General features: G+C 38.7%; 1 protein-coding gene across 5 annotated transcripts in view; it reads left to right on the top strand.

Annotated features, from left to right (window-relative positions):
- Positions 1–19,556, top strand: part of LOC18427056 (uncharacterized) — a 28,375-nt gene extending 8,819 nt beyond the window's left edge. For 4 of the 5 annotated variants that reach the window (XM_011622394.3, XM_011622395.3, XM_088853811.1 and 1 more), the window contains 6 exons: positions 613–860; positions 5,368–5,529; positions 5,706–5,862; positions 18,073–18,212; positions 18,343–18,378; positions 18,551–19,556. In XM_011622394.3, the coding sequence (XP_011620696.1) occupies positions 613–860; positions 5,368–5,529; positions 5,706–5,862; positions 18,073–18,212; positions 18,343–18,378; positions 18,551–19,255 (1,448 nt within the window). In that variant the 3' untranslated portion in view covers positions 19,256–19,556. The remainder of the gene's footprint in view (positions 1–612; positions 861–5,367; positions 5,530–5,705; positions 5,863–18,072; positions 18,213–18,342; positions 18,379–18,550) is intronic. The other variant, XR_016045972.1, reaches the window with a different exon arrangement.
- Positions 19,557–20,317: the final 761 nt, after the last annotated feature.

Below are 20,317 nucleotides of genomic sequence, written 5' to 3'. Positions count from 1 at the left end.
TTAAGTTTGTTTTTTTATTCCCATTTTACCTCTAGTTCGTAACGCACCCAAAAAAAAAAGAAAGAAAAACCGAAGTGTTTGGACTTTCGAACTGCCCAAGCACTTGAATCTTTTTCTATGGTTTGGGCAATTTAAAAATTGGACTTTTAAATCGACCAAACGCCTTTTTTCTTTTGTGCTTGGGTGTTTCGAAAGTTGCACTTTTGAACCACCCAAACACTTAGTGTTTTTGTGTTTTGGCTATTTGAAAACTGAAATTTTGATCCCGGGATAAAATGAGAGTAAAAAAGACTTGAACACTTTGGACCTCATGATAAAATGTCTCAAAATATGGACTATTCTTTAATATCAAAACTTATTTTGAATCCCTACATAAATTTCCCATATTTTTTTTTTCTTCAGCATGGTAGCTCATCTTGCTTGTGTGATTGGCACAGAAGCTTAAGGTGGCCTACTTCTTCTGCCTGCCATATAGAAGATGATTATTCTTGATTATTATATGTAGCTTTCCTTTATCTTCCTTGCTAAGTATGTACCTCTCTTATATGCCATAAAGGTATGTCATTGCTTCCAGTGCATTTCATACTCGTGTATCTCTTAACTTTAAGCTAGCATTATCTCATTGGTGTATATTCCATCGAAAGAAAGCAAAACAGGTAGTTGAGACGTGGGAGAAACTTTTTAATAGCAGTCAGAAAGAGCAGCGCATTGCCTTTCTTTATCTGGCAAATGACATTCTACAGAACAGCAGGCGAAAAGGGAGTGAATTTGTGAATGAATTCTGGAAGGTCCTCCCTAGAGCCCTCAAGGATGTCTTGGAGAATAATGGTGAACCTGGGAAAAAAGTGGTCACTAGACTGGTATCAATTTTTATTTCACTAGTTTAAAGATGTTATTGTAAATGTATGGCTTAAAAACAAGTTATATATGTCGCATTTAGGAAAAAATAGCATTAAATTCTTTTGTGATTTATTTTTATTTTTTAGTTCCTAGACTCCTATGGACTTGCATGTATGTTACATCAGCTTTTTTGGGGTTTCTTGAAACTGATGTACCCGCGGTGTTTTGTTAATTTTGTTTTTTTTTTTGGGTTGGGGTGGGGTGGGGTTTTTTTGTTTCTTTTTTTTTTTGTGTGTGTGTGTGTGGGGGGGGGGGGGGGGGGGTGGTGTGTGTGGATTGGGTTGGGGTTGGTTATGGGTGGCTGTAGCAAATCATCTATTGGGTGCCATAAATGTGGATTCTATTTGGCTCCTCCTTACTTGGGAGGGGCATGTCATTCCATGAATTTGGCATGAGAGGTTAATGATGCAGACCGCCCCTCAAATGCATTACTTTTCACCTGGAATTAATCTGTTTGGGGGGGGGTAATCGAAAGCTTAAATTGAATATCTTTTAAACTTACGTCCCTTACATCTATGAAATTTTCCTAAGTCAGGTATCTTCATCATGGTTCAAAGTGTAGTGTTGAATTTAATTATGAATTAAGATTAGTGGTTTGTGTTCAATTACATTGATAATTATTTTTTATATTTAAAATCTTCCAAAAAAAAAATCTTCAGAAAAAATATGGGTTGTTTTCATTATTTTTAGTAAGTATTTTCTTTCCAAATAAGTAGTTGTAGTTTACTATCTTGTTAGAAGAGTTCTGAAAGGTTGGTACCTTCCAGTTTTTGCAAAAGAACTAGTTTCCTGATTTGCAAAGGATCTTTTTGCCTAATTTATACTTCTTCGTGGTTCACTTCTAAATTCCTTATAGCAAGAAGGCATAGAAGTCTTATGTTAATTTCATTAAAATTAAAGAAAATCCAAGGGCTACCTAAGAGGCTTTTAGTGTACAGTACTACGGATTAATGGGGTGTATTTTGGAATTTACTTTTCACTCCTAAATTGTAGTAATTCTTTTTCATGTTCTGTAATTACAGAATGCTGTGTGGTTTAGATGGGGGTTCCTTGTAGCATATACCATTGGATTATGATGCACTTTTCCTAATTTAATAGGGAAGTAAATGGTGATGAATTCTTCAAGTGAAATGGACTTTGTCAATTTTATTGCCAAGTATAGGTAAGGCTTTGGGTTATCTCATTTTCAACCCATGGTAAACTTTTGTTTCTTTACTAAAAAAATTTAGGGGATTTTATGAGGTGAAAAATCCTAAATAAAGAAGGATATATCATATTCAGTAACTAGTACTAACGATCAAAATAATCAATTTTCATTTCCTGGTAATATTATAAGAGTGAACATATCTAATGTGTTTAGTATGTGCAGTATATGTGTTTTTGTGTGTGTGTGTGTGTGGTAGAGGAGGGTGGATCTGAGGAAATGATAGCATGTTCTAGCTAGTACATAACCATTGGTATTCCCTCCCTCATATTCACTGTCCGTTGCAGTGGAGAACATGCATTGGACAAGTGATCACGAATACAATGGCCACCACTATAATGCCTCACACCAACACCACCCTGCCTCAACCACTAACAATTGAGTCACCTCCCATGAGGGTGGTGAGGCAGCGGTGGTAATGATGACGGTGGCAATAGTAATGGGGTGGCACTGACAGCAGTTTTGGGACAGTGGTTGGTGGCAATGACATTGGTGTTGGGAAGGTGATGGTGGCGGTGGTGGTGGCTGTGGTAGTGTTGGTAGGTGGGCGTGTTGGATGATGATCCCATGCTCACTATGCACTGTCCAAAGAACAGTGGCGGATGAGAGGAAGGGTCCTAAATGCAAGGAAGGGAACACCAATAAGCATGTGCCATATGGAACACGCTCTCACATATCGGTACACACACACACACACACTAGATAACAGCACATGCATTGCATGATGCTCTAGTTTAGAAAATTAGATGCGATGCGAATCAAATTTTTTTGATATTCAGTATAAAATGAAGCTTTAATATATATTTTTTGTTTTATTAGTTTAAGTTAGTTCAGTAATTGTTAATTTTCATATTTAATTTTATTTTTCATGTTTAATTTTATTTCTTAAATATCAATCATTGGCTAATTTCTTTGTTATGTGGATACCTATTCTGTTGAGAAAAGGAAAATGGTATGTGGTTATTTTGATTTGAATTCCAGTTTTGGTATGAATTCGTTCTTTACATTATAGTATAGCATTATTTCCTAAATATTTTGAAGCTTTTTTGTTTCTCTTCCCTAATTATTCTCTCTAGTCTATTTTGTGATAAACTTAATTTGGATAATAAATAAAGGAGTCAAATTTTTAAAAGATCTGGCTAAATGATGTTATATTTAAATAATTAATGAAAGGGTTTTAAGGAGATGCCTATCTATAGAACTTATCTAAATAAAGCATACAAAGAGTTTAATTAGCGGGGACATGACTTGTAATTTGAAAGTCATGTTATAACATTGTGCGTGTGTATATGTATTGAAACACATATGCCTGCACACATGCATGTGAACAATTAAATTTATTAATCTTGTGTTACATACTCTGAATAAGTTAATAATATATTTTTCTCTCAAAATTATCCACAATTTTATGTAGTAATACTGCTATAGAGGGACCTGAATGGTGTAGTATGCTTGATAGTATTTTCTACTCCATGTAACTCAACTACGGTTTGGTATACATCTATATTATGCGGTGATTAGAATGGAGTTACAGCCAATGTAGATTGTAGTTTGATTCTCACATTGAGTTGGAGGCTATACAGATGGTACTTTTGTGTTGTGGCTTTAAGATCTTTTCCTTGAAGATTCACCTAGGCTCCCCTTGGTTGTGGACTTTTCAGCACAACTACAATAGGATCTAGCACATGCTCATCTTGTAGAGTAATAAGACAACAAAAGCTACACTTGAGCTGAACGTGAGATACTCCTGTTTGGTTATTAATTCTTGGCTGATGCCATGCATCATAGTCAAATAGATTGTGGGCTTTCTGACAACCTTTTCTTCGATGTCTTGCATGTCATGCACTGCCTTTTAGTTAGGGCGACAAAAAGCACATTTAGAACATTGGCTTCCTATCATTTTTTACATATCACGGGCTTGGCTTATTAGTGTTATCTATGTTCATTATCCTTGGACCTTGTGGCTCATACTGATTTCCCTGGGTAACTTGTCCTAATAATATGTACAGGCCCATGCATGCCTTTGTGTTTGCCTTTGCATGTCACTTGTTAACCAAGTACCTGTCTTCATCTATACTGCTTGAGCTAATTTTGCTGCTATGCTAACCATTACATTTTTTAAGGACATGAGAGGTTCATTTCTTTATTATGACACCACCAATACATGCACATGCCTTCTAGATGCAGTGTAGTGTTGTTGATTGTCGATGTATTCAGGAGCAGATTCTTGTCGGTGTTTTATCTCTACTGCATGATTCTACTTGGTTGTAGCCTGTCAACCTTTTTACTATAGTGATCAGTATGGATTCTTAGTTGAAAATTACTTATTCTAGATTGATATTTGTTAAGCTAGGGTGTGAACTGTAATGCTAGACTTTCTGCTTATGTTTCTGTATATTTGCCTCGTAAAGTATTTTTATCTTTTGTCTATTATATTCCTCTATACCGGTCATGTACATGCATGCAGAAGAGAAGTTTGGTCTTGTGGGATAAGGCTCTGATGATGATGATGTATCATGTATGACTATATTTAAGAAAAATCATCTCTGCCTTTGTTTATTACAATTCTTACATACCGTCAGAGTGGCTACCCTTACATTTTATGGTGGCAGGCCTCTCTATGATGGGTCAATCTTATTTTTAGTTTGTAGTTGTCTTGTTTTAGTTCATTGTCTGTCTCATTAGAATGATTATTTTAGTGAAATAACACTTGTTAAGACCTAAGGAGAAAATAAGAAATGATATATCTGCTGTAGTTTACTTTTTTGAAGGGTACAAGTAAGGAACAATGTCGTGGGTGATTTTTTAAAAAAACTTTGATATTCTATCCGGGTCTTACGTCAAACCATAGTCCTTAACCTGTTACTTAGGTTTCTCTATCCTTTGAATGACTTTGCGCACAAATCCCTTCTTTGACTGGGAACCATGTTTTCTACAAACTAAGCGGTAGGTGTAGGCATATTTTGTTGCCAGACCTCCCAGGAAAAGAAACTGATTTAAGCTTCATAACTAATGATTTTGCTAGCCCATAAATATCTCTGTCTGTGTAACTTTCCCTGGTAGTTCATTGCATGTTGCAGTTGGTGTAGCTTGTAAAAGCAGGCTTAGAATGAATAAAGTAAGTTTCCTATTATGTGGTTCTCAGTCCAATGCCTCCAGCATCCATTGGGTTGAGGCATTGAGCAAAACTTGTTAACTTTGTTGATCTTGGTTATCTCACATTTTTTGAAATTAATCTTGGTTATCTCACATGGAATTATTAGATGGATATTTGGGAAGAAAGGAAAGTATTTGGATCTCGTGCACGGAGCCTCAAAGCACAAATGCTTGGAAAAGATCCTCCACCTTTACCAGAGAACAATGGAAAGAGCTCAAATTCGAATTCTATCAAAATTGTGAAGAAGGATACAAACTTCTTAAGAATAGTAAGAACCCCCTCTGCCTTTTTGGTTCACATTTGGTTTTGGTTTTTGTTTTTCTTTCAATTTCCTCCTTTTTTGTCTGTGATTTTCATTGCATTTTTTAATTTTTTTGGCTCTAGAGTTTAAATGTCAAAACAAGAAAATTTGTCTTATGAACTGAATTTTCTTTCTAAATTCAGAAATTGGCTGTTGGAGGTATGCCAGAAAAAATATTGTCTTCATTTCATTCTGTGCATGACGATCATGTTAAGGAAGATAATGCTTTAAACAGCTGCAAGGCTTCTGTTCACCACATGGGGAAGTTGGAAAAAGATGCTGAGACTGCCTGTTCACGTGGTAAGGTTGCATGATGTTTCATACTTTGTTGTTCCTGAAATATGGAATCATGTAAAAATGTTTAATAGTCTGTTTGACAATATGCAACTATTGTAATCTATGTTCCTTTATTTCGGCTTCTGTTGTCCTCTTTTTTTTGGGGTGCACTTGTCCTATTTTGCATGATTAGACAATTGGAATTATCTGTTACTTTTCTTTCTCTGTATTTTCTTGAAATCAATTATCTATCAGTTTTCGAACTTGATTTCGGTAATCCCTTAGGTAAGAATCTTCCAGATATGGTTTTGCTAGGGGTCTTATTTGTGAAGGAAGTCCACAGAACTGCTTCAACAAGACAGAGAGGAGAGGAAATTACATGCTTGAATATTAATGCTAAGTGACCTCAACATAATAGAGATGAGTGAGCTCTCAAGAAATGCCCAAAACCTTAATGTTTAGTGGCTTGAACATTGTGGAGAGGAGTGAGAGTGAAGGAGATGGACTTAAAAATGTCTGATGCAGAAATGGCACCGATAATCAAGTATGCATGCTCATGGGTTACACTTCGATTTACTTTCTTTGGATATTGGTGAAGAAAGAAAGGAGCAGCTGGGGAGATATCTTCTATTTAGCTTTCGATGTATGTTGCATAGACATGGGTACATTTGTCAATGTCTGATGCTGGGTACTGAGTGTTGGATCCCTCATGCTGTGAAGAAGAGGATTTGGCAACATGGCTATAATATGAATAGACAACCAAATCCAATAATATTTTACTAAATAATTAGTGATACCTTATAGCAAGAAATAATTAGTGATACCTTATAGCAAGAAATAATTAGCGATACCTTAATTTGTTGACTCCATGGATATTTCTGAAGTCCATACATAGTTTCAACTTCACATCTATCTACTCAAAATGAAACGAAGACACAACCTCTAAAATGTTGTAATTGATGGTTAAAAGACAAGTAGAAGAATTCAGAAGGACCTGTGTAGGTTTGTATGTCAAGACGTGTCCAATACAGTTTTGTCACCAAAATAAAAGAAATGCTGTAACACAGCTTTCGATTGATAACAGACTTCCATAAATGAAATGTAAGCAATCAAGTTGTTTTTTGAAGGAATAGACCAAACAGAGACATTTGCTAGAGGGAATGAGAGAGAAGAGGAAGGAAGAATATGATAGGGGGTGTAAAATATCTGCCACTGGGACGAAATTCATGCATTCTTTATAGTTCTTAGGAGGGAATCTGTGTCAATGTTAAGTTCTAGCTAGGGAGTTGGCTATGGCATCTGCTTCTCTGAATAATATGCTTGATATCGACTTTGAGTTTACTGTTAATGTCAAAAATCACCTTAAAACCCTTTTCTAGCCTCCAGAGAGCTGTTTCTATGTGTGTGTGTGTGTGTATACACACATATGTATATACACACATATAATCTTTCCATACATTGAGACTGAAAATTTGAGAGAAATTTGAAGCAACTAAAAAGTTTTCCTACAATTATTATTAAATTGCATATTGTTGGGAAAACCCTCAAGAGAATGCCTCGGATTACACATCGCTAATTTTAACTCAAGTTGGATCTTCAATTCCAGGTCATATTCCCGTTACTTGCATAACATGGCAAAATGATGTCTCATTTGCATTTGTTATTACATCTGCCTTTGTTGCTTCTTGAGACATAACCTTCTAAATAATTTTGCTAGAACCAATATTGTTAAGAGCTTGAGGGGGGTGGTCATCATTCATTGTGGTGCAAAACGAATGTCGATAGTTTCACTGAAAGTATAAATGGTTCAGATTGAAGGATGCATGTGAATACCCTTGCTTGTTACTGTAGGATGGACGTGATGCTTACTCAGATCTTAGTTTAGACCATGGCAATGTTAATTGGATAATTATAGAGTTAGAATAGGTGTGTTCCACTACCTGCTGCGAGAAATTAATGGGGCATTGGATGGTGTGCAATGCTACAGTTGTTTAATTAGGAGCCTTGTAAGAGTTCATGTAAGTTCAGTGCGGATTTTAATGTCACGCGATTCTACTTTGTGGAAAGCATGTTGGAGAAAAGTTGAATATACATAGGGAGTATATAATTTTCTACGCCTCATAAATGGACATTTCTATTCATTGTGTTTATACTGTATATTCTCCTGCAATGCATGTTATTATTGAACATCTGCAGGGCCAATTTCATGTAGAACATTTTATGTTCTGTGATATTTGCAAATAGGCCTATTACTCTTCATATTATGTCTCGTGCCATCTTATGGTATTGAATCATGGATTCTAGGATATTTTCAAAACTGACAGTCTACAAGGCTACAACAATGCCTGCTTTTAACAATCATATATTCACTCCAGCTTTTATGTACTTATAGGGAGATATATAGTCAATTCTATTCTGTTTGGTATACCCTTTCCTGTAAACTTTTTGTGCATGGCTTGCTGTCATTGGGTGTATACCTAAATCAACCTTTCTCAAGATTGAAATCTTTATTTTGTTTGAAAGCTTTCCTTTCTCTTTGAGTTATCGTATCTTTTTTTTTCTTTTACTGTAATTATTTGCTTTCATATGATGTGAGATCTGGAGTGTGGCACCTACCAAACCTGTTTCACTGCATCTAGGTTTCCATAATTTCATAATTTGGGATCAAACCTCCATTACTGGTTGGAGCCTTTGTCTATGATTTTGTATGGTATGTCATCATGATTATTGTGGTTTTGGTATTTCGATCATGAGGCAGCATGATGACCTAACAACTACAACTCTTAGGACTGGGTTCACATATCCATTTTATTGTGACAAGTATAATTCACTGTTCCCAATGCGTGCAAACCATGAAATCTAGCAACATAAAGTTTGGGCTGCTTCTTCTTACCTTGTCTGGTACTTATACGTTACTTTTATCAATTTTTACTATTGAGACATTGATTTTCTCAACATCATTTGTGAACTTTAATGCAGCATCAGTTCTAAGTTTCAATGTGACAATTGAAAGGAGTGGCTATGTAGAATTCCAGACTATAAATTCAAAAAAATTCTTCTTTTCTTTTATTAATGGCTAGAAATTCTACTTACAATCACAAAAAAAGAATACATAAAATAAACCTACTACAATATAAGATATTTGTAACTTACTGCCAAATAAACTTTATTAAAAAACTGAATACAAACTAACAACTTTAGGAAGCAAAAACAATAAGACAAGAGCAAACAAAAATAAATAAGGGACGACTTATTGGACTTTTGCCTAAAGTTACTCTCATAGGGCTTGATACACCCCACACTCGAGCATTTGACCGGTGACACACTTAATTCAAGATCCTGCTGAATCCACTAATCTGAACTGGGAAGCAACTCTAAAGCATCATTTCTGAAGTTTTGGACCGAGAGCCGGGGTCGCAATTAGGGTTTCACTAATAACCCATTCTCACCTGGGGCATGCCACAAGATGGCACCTCCCTAATCTAAAACCCAGGCTCGGCATGCCCATTTCCTCTTTAGAGAGGTTTGTGCCACCACAGACACTTATGGGGGGTGGCGTGCCACCTAGAGAGGGAGGAGCTAGAGAGAGAGAGAGAGTTGGCATGGAGGAGAGAGAGAGGTGGGAGAGAGGTCTGAGAGATGTCCAGAGAATTTGTTGGGGGGGGAGGCTCTTTATATAGGCCTGAGGGTGATCATGATTAAGAGTGAATATTTAGGAACCTTATCCCTTTGAGATTTGACCCATATCCACTTCTAATCTATCTAGACTTTTGACTAGTCAAAACTAATCTTCTAGAATTCCTTCTCTCACAAAGGGACAATTAGGATTTCAAAATAATAAAACTTGATCAAACTAATCTAGATAACCAAATAAATAGTTTTCACAAAAACTATCTCAAAATAATTCAGTTCCAACCTTAGGATATTTTACATAAAATAACGCAAGTTTCACAATTTAATTTGAAACATTAGGCGTCCCTCTATGTGGGGCATGTGGCCCATGTGGGCCCCATGTCCCACATGATGTGAGCCCCACACATGTGGGGACTAGGGCCTTAGCCCACCCAGTTGAAAATTATAGTAATTCCCCTTTTGGGGTTATTTATGCCATTTAAAATCATTTTAAAATTCTGAAAAAATCCAATAATTCTAGAAACACAATATAGTTGAAAAACAATATTTATGGAGTTCTACAAAAAACTAAAATTCACAAAATACCTTTAGAAGTGGATTAGTACTATATAGGTAAAATACAAGTGATTGTCAGGCACTCCACGTGCCAGGATCCATGATCCACAACTGTCTTCCCAAACCACCCAACATGACCCATGATGCACAATCGAGTACAAGGGTCACAATTGGACCCTGTCATATGTACAAAGGCGTGCAAAAGTTTTGTTGAGGATTTTGGCCCTCACTTTCACAAGCCTTCATCGACACACAAGAGACTACACAACTCACCTGGCCTACAAACATTCTTGAGCATCTCTCTGACCTCAACAAAGGATGACCTTCTATAAACCCTCAACGGTAGCGCTACATGCCCAGGGGTTTTGGACATGACCTGGGCAAAGGACCGCCCAATCCTCCGCAAAACACTTTCACTAAAGTGTCTAATTCATTATGATTTATTATATTTACGTGCTCTCACGGCCTTTAACAGCTATGAAACCCCAACACAACAATTGTGTTGAAATGTAGGGGAGATTCTAGTTCCTTAAAAAGTAGGGGGTGGGTGTCTGTTGAATTTCAAAGCTTTCATCACATTGGTAACATGGTTTTTATGGACTTGCAGATAGCCATTGGCTCTTCATGATTCCTTAATTTCATGTAGCATTTGTGTCATCTATTTGTTTGTTAATTTCACACTTCCAGCCTCGACTACTGTTCTACTTTCTGACTCGTGGTAACTTTAGTCAGCTTTATGCGGACTCAAAGAAGCATCTATGCTTTGTTTGAGTAGTTCACATGGTTGTTACAAAAGCTGGTTCCCTGGGGAATATGTCCAATCCATTATTTCGTAATTAATCCTATCCTCTTTGATGGAATTGTGCTTCATGTTTATGTGAACTCTATTGTGGTTTTTTTATTTTCTATTTATTTTTTTATGAAGTTAATGATATCATGATCTCTCTTGATGGAATTTATGCATTCAACTTCTGGTGGCCACTCCTATGTCCTTTTCAGGTGGTCCAAATTTCATTTTGAAGTTTTGTTCAAGACTTGTGAACGTTATTTCCATGTATGTTTCATGACGTGGGCTCTAAATCATGGTTAAAGTTTGATGACATTTTAGTGATGAGTTTTAGGGGTATTTAGGTTTTAGGTTGCTTTCTTGGGTATCAAGTTAGCTTTTAAGGTGTTGTTGCTCATAAAGAGGTTTCTATATAACCATTGTAAGAGTAGATTGATTTATTATGAAATTCTTATGGGTGTTTTGTTTCCGTGAGCTATTAAGCTCATTAGTGGCTTTTTGCAGTCTCCCTCCCTTTCAAAATTTTTGCTCTCTGCAACTTTTGCTGCATCAAATTGGCATAGGAGTGGCTTTATATTACCGGTTTAGTATGTGATGGATACAGGATGAGCTTGAGACTGGCAGAAAATATGGGTTCATTAAGCTGAAGGGTTGATGTCTGATTGGACTAAAAGTATGGATCAACTGGTTAATCTGGTGGTCCATTGATTTCCAAACCCTAGAGACGTGTGAGGGGAAGTTGAGTTTAAGTCTGATCGAGCTACCCTTCGCCACAAGGGTATTTTTCAACATTTTTAGGAGTGATCTATTTGTAGGCATTTTTTCCTATGATGAGTTTGAAACACTGTTTATTTTGAGTTGGTGGGTAATTCCATATATGTTCGAAATTAAGTGGTTGATGTGGCGATGGAGGTAGATCAGAGTGATATTTTTGTTTCAGTGAGAACACTAATGATCCTCAAAGCTCCATATGAAGAAAGATGGTTTTAGACCAAAACAATTTGCCTAGAAAACTTTTAGAAGAAAGGTTTGCAATGTAGCTATTGACATCGAGATTTTCAGGAATATAGGTTTCCATGAAATGGTTATCTAAAGGGTCATTAAAAAACAAATGGCTGTTAAAGAGTGCATCAAACAACATGTGATACATGATCTAGGAAGGGTATCCACAGGTGAGTAATGGGCTACGCTGTCAACTACCAAATCAGCTTTCTGTAAACATGGTGAATGAAACTATCCAACCAGGGTAGAATGACAAGCTTCAGCACAACTAAAGGAGAAGAAGAAAAAAAGAAGCATAACTATGCCCGTGGGAGCCTTGAAGACAGAAGATGTGGCAACAGGAGTGGGAGAAAGCCCACATCACCAAACAATTATCTCCCCCCTCCAACCCCACTTCCACCGACTTTCCGTCTTCTCGAAAACCTTCTCTCTTACAATGTCATCGCAAAGGCTCCTTTTGCGGACCGCCTAGGGGCATCAAACTGGTCATGGGACAGGTCCCCCCCCCCCAGTGGATGCCCAAAGGGTTGGGGCCTTAAGCAATTGACCTACCTTTCAATAGCCTACATGCAGACCATCCCATTCCCATCGACATTCTAACATACGGCTACCATGTGACAGAATAGGCCATCGGTGCTGTACAGTTGGATGGTGGAAAGATAGCCATGCCCTATCCTCAATCTTCTTTCTCCTTTAAGAAAAGTGTGGTGATACCATTTGTACATTCCAAAACATTCCTCTGGAAGAATCAATCCGGACCGTCCACTTGCCCTTGCCGATCTGTCCAGATGATTCAGAGCCAGACCAGATAAAAACCTCTATCTCTTGTGTCCCCAATTTTCTCCTCTCTGCCATCTCACTGTTGTCTTGCTCTCTTCTGTCCACCCCCTATTTCGTAACCCCTCTTCTTCTCACCCCTCTCATCTTCACCTCTTTTTCATGACCTTCCCCCTTGTCTCCATTTCAAGTTCTCCCTCTCCCCCACAACAAAGCCTGTCTTCTATTAACCTGTCAACATCACCCTTTAACCCCAACTACATTGCCATCAGGGTCTGCCTGACTATTACCTCAGACACTACATAACCAACTCTAACCAAAATACTCAAACCTGCCTGAGCGAAAACTTGACCCATCTATCCAGCTTGTTCCCAAATCTGCCTCTAACCCACCTCCCACATCTCCCTGCAACAACTGAACCACATGGTCCTACCCATAAACGGTACGCCAACGGGCTTTTTAAAAAACGCTTATCCAAAATCCATTCAACTTTTACCCACACAGAAACTAAACATTTGAAACCCAACTTTCTAGTTCAGAAGCCTTCTTGATATCGGCCAACACTCCCAATGAGACATCTTTTTTTTTGATAATGTTAACATTGTATTGAAGGATAAGAGAAAAACAAAAAGACCCAGAGGGTCAAAGTACAAAATGTCACCGAGGCATGTGACCAAGTGCAAAAAGTAAAAGACGCAGGATGAAATAAAGTAAAACAAGTCCACCTGACATCTTCCTGTTAAACTTGTGCGGTAACATAAACCCTACCTCTCTGTGCTCAATCCCTGGCTCGGCGATGCATCAAGTGACCCAGAGGATTCAGATTCAACCACTCAGATTGGGAATCCTTCTACTTGGTTGATTCTGATGAGATAGAACAGATTGATCAAGCATAAAACGACACAAGGAGTCCAAGTCAAGAGGTAAAGGTTGCAGAGAGGTAAAGACCCTCTCTTGAAACGTAAGTTACAATAGGCCTGGTTCATCTAACTGGGCACCCCTCTACCCTCAACCTAGCTCTTCAACCACTGAGGAGCTCTCCATAGATTCTCCCTAATGTGCCTACCAACCCCTTCCCCCTACCCTAAATGAAGATCTTATGCTGGAATCAGAGCTTTAGTGATGCCTCAAAGAAAGCCTTCGCCTTCAACCATTCCCTCAAATATTCTCCAGATATCCTGGCTTTTCTAGAAACAAAATTAGGCCACCCACCTCTACTCATGATCAGGCAGTCGTTGGGTCAACAACCATGTACTTAAGAATCCCACCTGCTGTAGGGGATGTCGGGAGGCTTTAGACCCACATGGGGTCCAACCATACTTCGTAAAATGACATCTTTAGGGGCTTTTTCAGTAACAGTGGTGTTGTTGTGAGCTTCTGACAACCATTCCTGTAAATTGATAGTGGCTTACCGTCCAATGGCATCCTCTTCGTATGGTCAAACCATGCAGAGCATCGCATCACACTCAAGCCTTTTGCCTAAGCTCACTTTGACCAGTTCCCCATCTTTCTCTATATGTCCCCCGTCTTGGGCGGCAATGGGCCAATCTGCTTTGAGATGATGTGGCTGCAAGATCCAGACCTACATTGACTGATTTGACTTGGGTGATCGTCATTTTAGGTCCATGGTTCGACTGGTGTTAGGCTCTATAAGAAATCACAACTGCTCAAAGCCAAGATCAAGCAGTGAATTAAGGAGCATTTCAGACGCTTATCACTAGAAAAGGGGTTGCTTCCTCGATGAAATATCACATATGATAACTTGGAAGAAACCAATCTTTTACTGACACAAAGAAATGGGAGAATTGGAGGAACTTTTTAGGGTATTGAAAATGGAAGCAATCTTTTAGCACCAAAGCTCTTGGGTAAAGTGGTTAACTGAAGGAGACTGCAAGTCTACTTTCTTCCGCATGATAGCCAACTGTAGTAGAAGGTCCAACAGCATTCTTATACTCAAACATAGAGGCATAGGACCTCAACCAAATTGTCATCAACTACTTCAAAGAGCTGTTCTCTATGCAATAGTTCCCTAGACCTAAGATTTCCAATTTTAACTCCAGAGCCTGTCAGCAGTTGAGGCTGAATGGCTGGAATGTTTGTCCTCAATTGAGGAAATCCACAAAGCTATTGTAGATTTAGCTAAGGCAGATCCTTAGGCTCTGATGGCTTCCCTGTCACCATATGTTACTGCTTCTGGGGAACCCGAAATCAGAGTTCCACCGAACAGGAGTAATCAAAAGGGGATGAATGCCATGATTCCCAATGTAGAAGGGACGAAAGAGATGAGTTTCCAGCGCATAAGCCTGATCAATAGTTCGTATAGGATCAAGAGCCTCTGGATTCTGCCTTATGCTGAACATGGTCATCAGTCCAACTCAAGCTGCCATTGTCCAAGATCATCCAATTTCGGATGATGCATCCACACCAAAAACACCTCAAAAGCCCCAAGCTTAATCTTGAAGCTTGACTGGGACAAGGCATATGACTACGTTGATTGGGACATCATAGATGAAAGTTGCAATTGAGTGGATTCAGCCAAAGATGGAAATTTTGGATCTCTGGCTGCATCAAATCCGCCCACTTCAATGTCCTCATAAATGGTTGCTTGCTAAGGTTTTTGTAACCTTCCTCAGGGGGCCTTCGTCAAGGGAACCCATCGCCCCTTTCCTCTTTTCAGTAGCTGCTTAAATTTTGAGCAACTCGATATCCAGGCTATATTCCCAAGGTATTCTTGAAAAGCTTCCATTCTTCTAGCGGGGTATCCCATCTTCAATACACAGATCATACTCTAGTGTTCTGCAATACCAACCAAAATCAAGTTAAAAAACTATGGCTGTTCCTCAGATGCTTCGAACTACTCACAGGCCTCAAAGTTAACATGTCAAAAACCAAGCTGATTGGGGCCAATGTTCCTCATGGCATTACCCTAACCTTGGCAGAAAGATTAGGCTGTGATACAGACACCATCTCCATCAAATATTTAGGTCTTTCCCTTTGTGGGGGCAAACTTCCTAAGCACCGGTGGGACGGGGTGATCGAAATGTTTGAGCCGATTGACTACCTGGGAAGGCCGTTTCTTATACTTAGAAGTGAAGAATAACCCTCATAAGATTGATCCTCTCAATATTCCTGCATAACAGTGGTTGCTGTTCTGTGTGTTGCTCAGGGTAGGTAGCCAACAAACTTGAATAGCTCATGCAGGATTTTCTCTGGGCAGGCAGTGGGAATACCCATGAGTCCCATCTTGTTCAATGGGAGACAGTATGCGGACCAAAAAGAGAGGGCATGCTCGGGACAAAAACCTCAACACTTCTCCAGCAGAAAAATGATTGTGGCGCTTGCTACCGAAGAGGGGCATCTTTGGAGAGATGTCATCTCCCACAAATATGAGCTTTATGACACTGGTTGGCTTCTAAAAAGCTCTGTTAGTGGCCGAGCTTGAGGGCCTGATAAGGGCATGCATGGAATTCAAGAATAAAACCCTTTTTATCGCCAAGACTGGAGACCGTATCAGGTTTTGGAAGGACACTTGCTTGGGTGATTCGCCTTTTAAAGGCACGTCAGACTTGTATTTTTTAACCCCAGACCAGGAAGCATCCATCTTGCAATCATATGACTCCCAAAATGTTTACACTGTGGTTGCCAAGATGATTTAGGCAAGACCTCTGGGATGACTAGCTACTAGACCTGTTTGGCTGCTTGAGGAACTAGAACACAATTTTGCCCCCTGAACAAGGGAGGCAAAAATTCATATGGTCCGCATCCCCAACTGGCTTATTCTCAGTCTCCTCTTTCTATTTGGCCTTAGCCCCTCAATTGCTGTTCTCAACTGTTTCAGTGAGAGCCTCGTTTCCTGCAGTACCACCGAAGGTTCAGGCATTTAACTTGCTCGTTATTTCAAATTTTGGAAGCTCTCTATCTTCAAATCTCATAGTTCTGGAATTTTCTATCTTTTAGAAACATGAGAGAATTAAATATTGGAAATTAGATGCCCCATTGAGGACATAATCCTGCGATTTATGGCTGTGAAGAGTCGCTGGACATGAAATCCGGGCAACTTCTATCATCAAATTGCAATCATACAGAAGACGTGTTCCGTCACATGATCCAAGAGATAGCTGCAAGGACCAAAGCACAACATTGGCCTTATGCTGAACTTCTGAAAATGGCCCCAAACCTTAATAAAAACCCTTGAAATTCATCACTCATGTTTCTTAGACCCAAATAATCACTATAACACAATTGCTCTGCATGTCATGACCATTTATTATGAACAATGAGAGTTGCGGCAGATGGAAAGTGGGTTATAAATGGCTCGTGGTGGGGTTATTGAAACCAATTCGAATTGAACTCCAATTGAGTTCCAGTTGCATGAAGCTTCATCCGCATGCTATCAAAGTTTTTGCCAACCTTCCCACCAAATTTGAATGGGTCTGAATACAATTTGAGCCCAAATCTGAGGTCTGCCATGAAGGTCCCTTGTTAATATACGAACACAGCGAACTCAGACAAAAGTACCACTCCAAACTGAATGAAACTTGGTGTATGCTGTTAAATCACCTTTAGTAGGCCTTTTGAAAAATTTGAGTGCTTTTAGACTTCATTTGGTCCATTAAACTAAAGTTTGCTATGAGACTTGCGGTAAAATCTGATATCGCGATAAGGTGGACTCCAAACTTTTTGATTTTTGGAGTATCAACGCATTTCGCTATTTCCTGGGTATATCCAAAGTTCATGATCTCCTGTTTGGTCTTAGTTGTAGTACTCACTGGAACAGTGTTTGGGTCAATTTGTTTTTTGTTTTCTTAATTCTTTTGCTTGTTTTTCAAATGGTCCTTTTTTTTCTAGAAAAAGCTTGTGGGGGAATCAGAAGAAATACCGTGCAGACCATGCCATGTTGAATATATTCATACAATTCTTTCATACGTCTTCATGCTTCTGAATTCACTTTTTGGCTTGGAGGTTTTCAAATCCCATGGTAGTGTCTTCTCTGGTAATATCTCTCATTCATTTGATTCTTTAAGAAGTTTTGTTTAGGGGTAACTTATTGATGCGATTCCATCTTGGCTTCGATGAGGGCAAAACATGTTTTGTTTTTTTACGGAGGTTATTCTTCTTTGGCCACAATCCACAGAAGTGGGCTCATAATGGACGGGGAACAAACATGTTGCGATTGAGTTACCGCATTTGTGTGTTTAATGAGCATTAGAAGTCCCATTTAATGGTCCATTTAGATTTGCCTCTTGAATATAGGGATATTTCTGAATCTGCATCAGAAGTACATTTCAATCTATAACATAAGATTCACACAAATTAGTGGCTTTCCTGAATTTGTATCTTAAAGTGTAGCTATCAGATTCCCATCTGTGACACTATGAGGCATATTATGTGCTTGATGCTTTCTTCTTCTCAGATACAATATATCGGGTTTTCATGCATCTACATTGTGCCCCCTAAGATTGTTCTTTTCATTGATATAGGAGATCCACAGGGAGCCACGTTGGCAAATGAACTAGATGAGCAGGAAAGCAATTTGAGACAATGCATTGAAGTACTTAAAAGTATTGAAGCTAATAGAGCTTCTCTGATAATCCAACTGAAGGAAGCACTCCAGGAACAGGTAAGAACTAAGTTTATTGTTCGAAGATTACCTGTCTTAAATCTCACGACTCATGCAAGTACATGTTGATTTGAGAGTCTTGAACTTACGATAAAAAGAAAATCCTGTATTCTTACTGAATAACTTGCAGGAATCCCAACTGGAGCAAGTTCGTAATCAACTAAAGGTAAAATTAAGAAATATTCTCTCATCCTTTAAGAACGCATTCCTTCATTTGATGTAAACTAATAGTTGCCATTGTATGTTGGACTGTCGCACTTAAAATGTGCTTGTCGTTTGTCTCGGCTGGTCATGGCACTTCTCTCTCTCTCTCGCTCTCACACACACACTCTCAACAGGTAGCACAGGCCCAAATTGACCAAGCCAGCAGAATCCGGCATCGCCTCGCCACCGCACACCTCACCACCTCATCAGACCTATCACCACCCCCCACCAACCCCAACCCAACACCAATCCTGAACCTGACCCCCCCACTTTCTAACTCAAACACTAAAAGCGCATCAATTCCTGAACCCCCCAAGAAATCAGCTGCTGAATTAGCTGCCGAAATGGCCGCCAAGCTCACTGCCTCAACCTCATCAGCCCAAATATTCTCCTCTGTTTTATCTTCCCTTGCAGCTGAAGAAGCTGCCTCTTCCCAAAAATCTGGGTCATTTTTTGGGCAAGAAGGCACACCTGAAAATTGGAATGAGAGCCCATTAGAGAAGAAGCCAAAGCTTGAGAAACCAATGCCCGTCTTTACTCAAATAACCCAGCAAATAACTCAAGGCCTGGCCTTTCCGCAACCTCATATGCAACAATATGTGCAGCCTAGTGGAGGGCTAATGATGGGCTTGGCTTATAGTTATGGGCCTGGAGGCCCACCATTGCCCCCACCTCCTCCATTGCCTGTTCATGCTATGATGGGTCCTAGGTCCAATGGACCTGTGCATGGGCCTGGGCCTGGGCCAGCAACGCAACAAATGATGCTCCCAGGGTTTTACTCCAATCCAGGGACCGGATTCTACATGCAGGGGAATAATCCACCACCTGTACCCAGGTAGTATGAGAGAGAGAGAGAGAGAGAGAGAGAGAGAGAGAGAGATTTTGACCCAGGGAAAGAGAGCGATCTTAACCCTTTGTAAAATTGTTTAGGTTTTTATTTAGCTGGTATTTGTACTATAATTTATTGATACCATTTCCAGCTGTGGAATTCTTCCTCATCTTTCTTGAGTCTTATGCTATCTGGGGGGCTGGAAATTGGGTTTGATTAGGATAACTTTTGTACTAGTAGGAACACCATTTCTCACTCTTTAGTATAACTTTAGCTGTAATCTATGGTGAGTAGCTATGGGTTTTATTTAACTGGTCATTGTACAAGTTGTGTTTTCCTTTTTTCTCTCGGGTAAGCTTTCTATACTTTCCCTACAGTATAAAATTTATAAACTTCCCCCTATCCAATCGTCCATTCTGACTGGACGACTGAGATGGCTCAATCACAATGTCATGCCTCTACACTATTTTATTTTTAATGTTTTTTCTAGAAAACATTTTTGTACTTGTAAAAAATATATAAAAAAAATTCCCAATAAAATGAAATAACCAAAATGCCTCTGAAAGTTTTAGGGGTATTTTGGATATTGTATTTTATCAAAAATATTTTTTTAATATTTGTTTTAGGTACGTCCCATTGAAATGATGATATGTACCAAATTTCATATTCATATAATTTATAGAAAAAATAAAATACTTATAGCTGTCAAATTTTAGATCAAATGGTCAATGATTCATTTGATCTAAATTGGATGGCTAGATGGAAAAAGTAATATCTTCTATATAGTAGGGGAAGTATAGAAACCTTTCCCTTTTCTCTCATTCTCTATTTAATCTCTAGTGATTGGGCTTTACTTGTTTGGGCCTTTGTGTAAGCACTGCTTTATTTTTTCTCTTGGTTTCTTATTTTCTTCATTAGTGATTCTCTTGTAATCTCTTAGAAGGAACTAGTTTTTTGTACGGGGATTTAAGTTTTGGTGTGATGAATAATGGGAATGATTTTCCAAGAGATTTCTATCATGTTTTCGTCATCTTCTTGTTGTTTACTTGTAGTGTAATGTGATGCTTCATTT

This window comes from Amborella trichopoda, chromosome 1 (assembly GCF_054954075.1).
Source record: "Amborella trichopoda isolate Santa Cruz 75 chromosome 1, AtrichopodaSantaCruz75HAP2 v2.0, whole genome shotgun sequence".
In the NCBI taxonomy this organism is placed as follows: domain Eukaryota; kingdom Viridiplantae; phylum Streptophyta; class Magnoliopsida; order Amborellales; family Amborellaceae; genus Amborella; species Amborella trichopoda.
The sequence above is the reverse complement of the archived record's forward strand: the minus strand, read 5'-3'. Positions and strand labels throughout refer to the sequence as shown.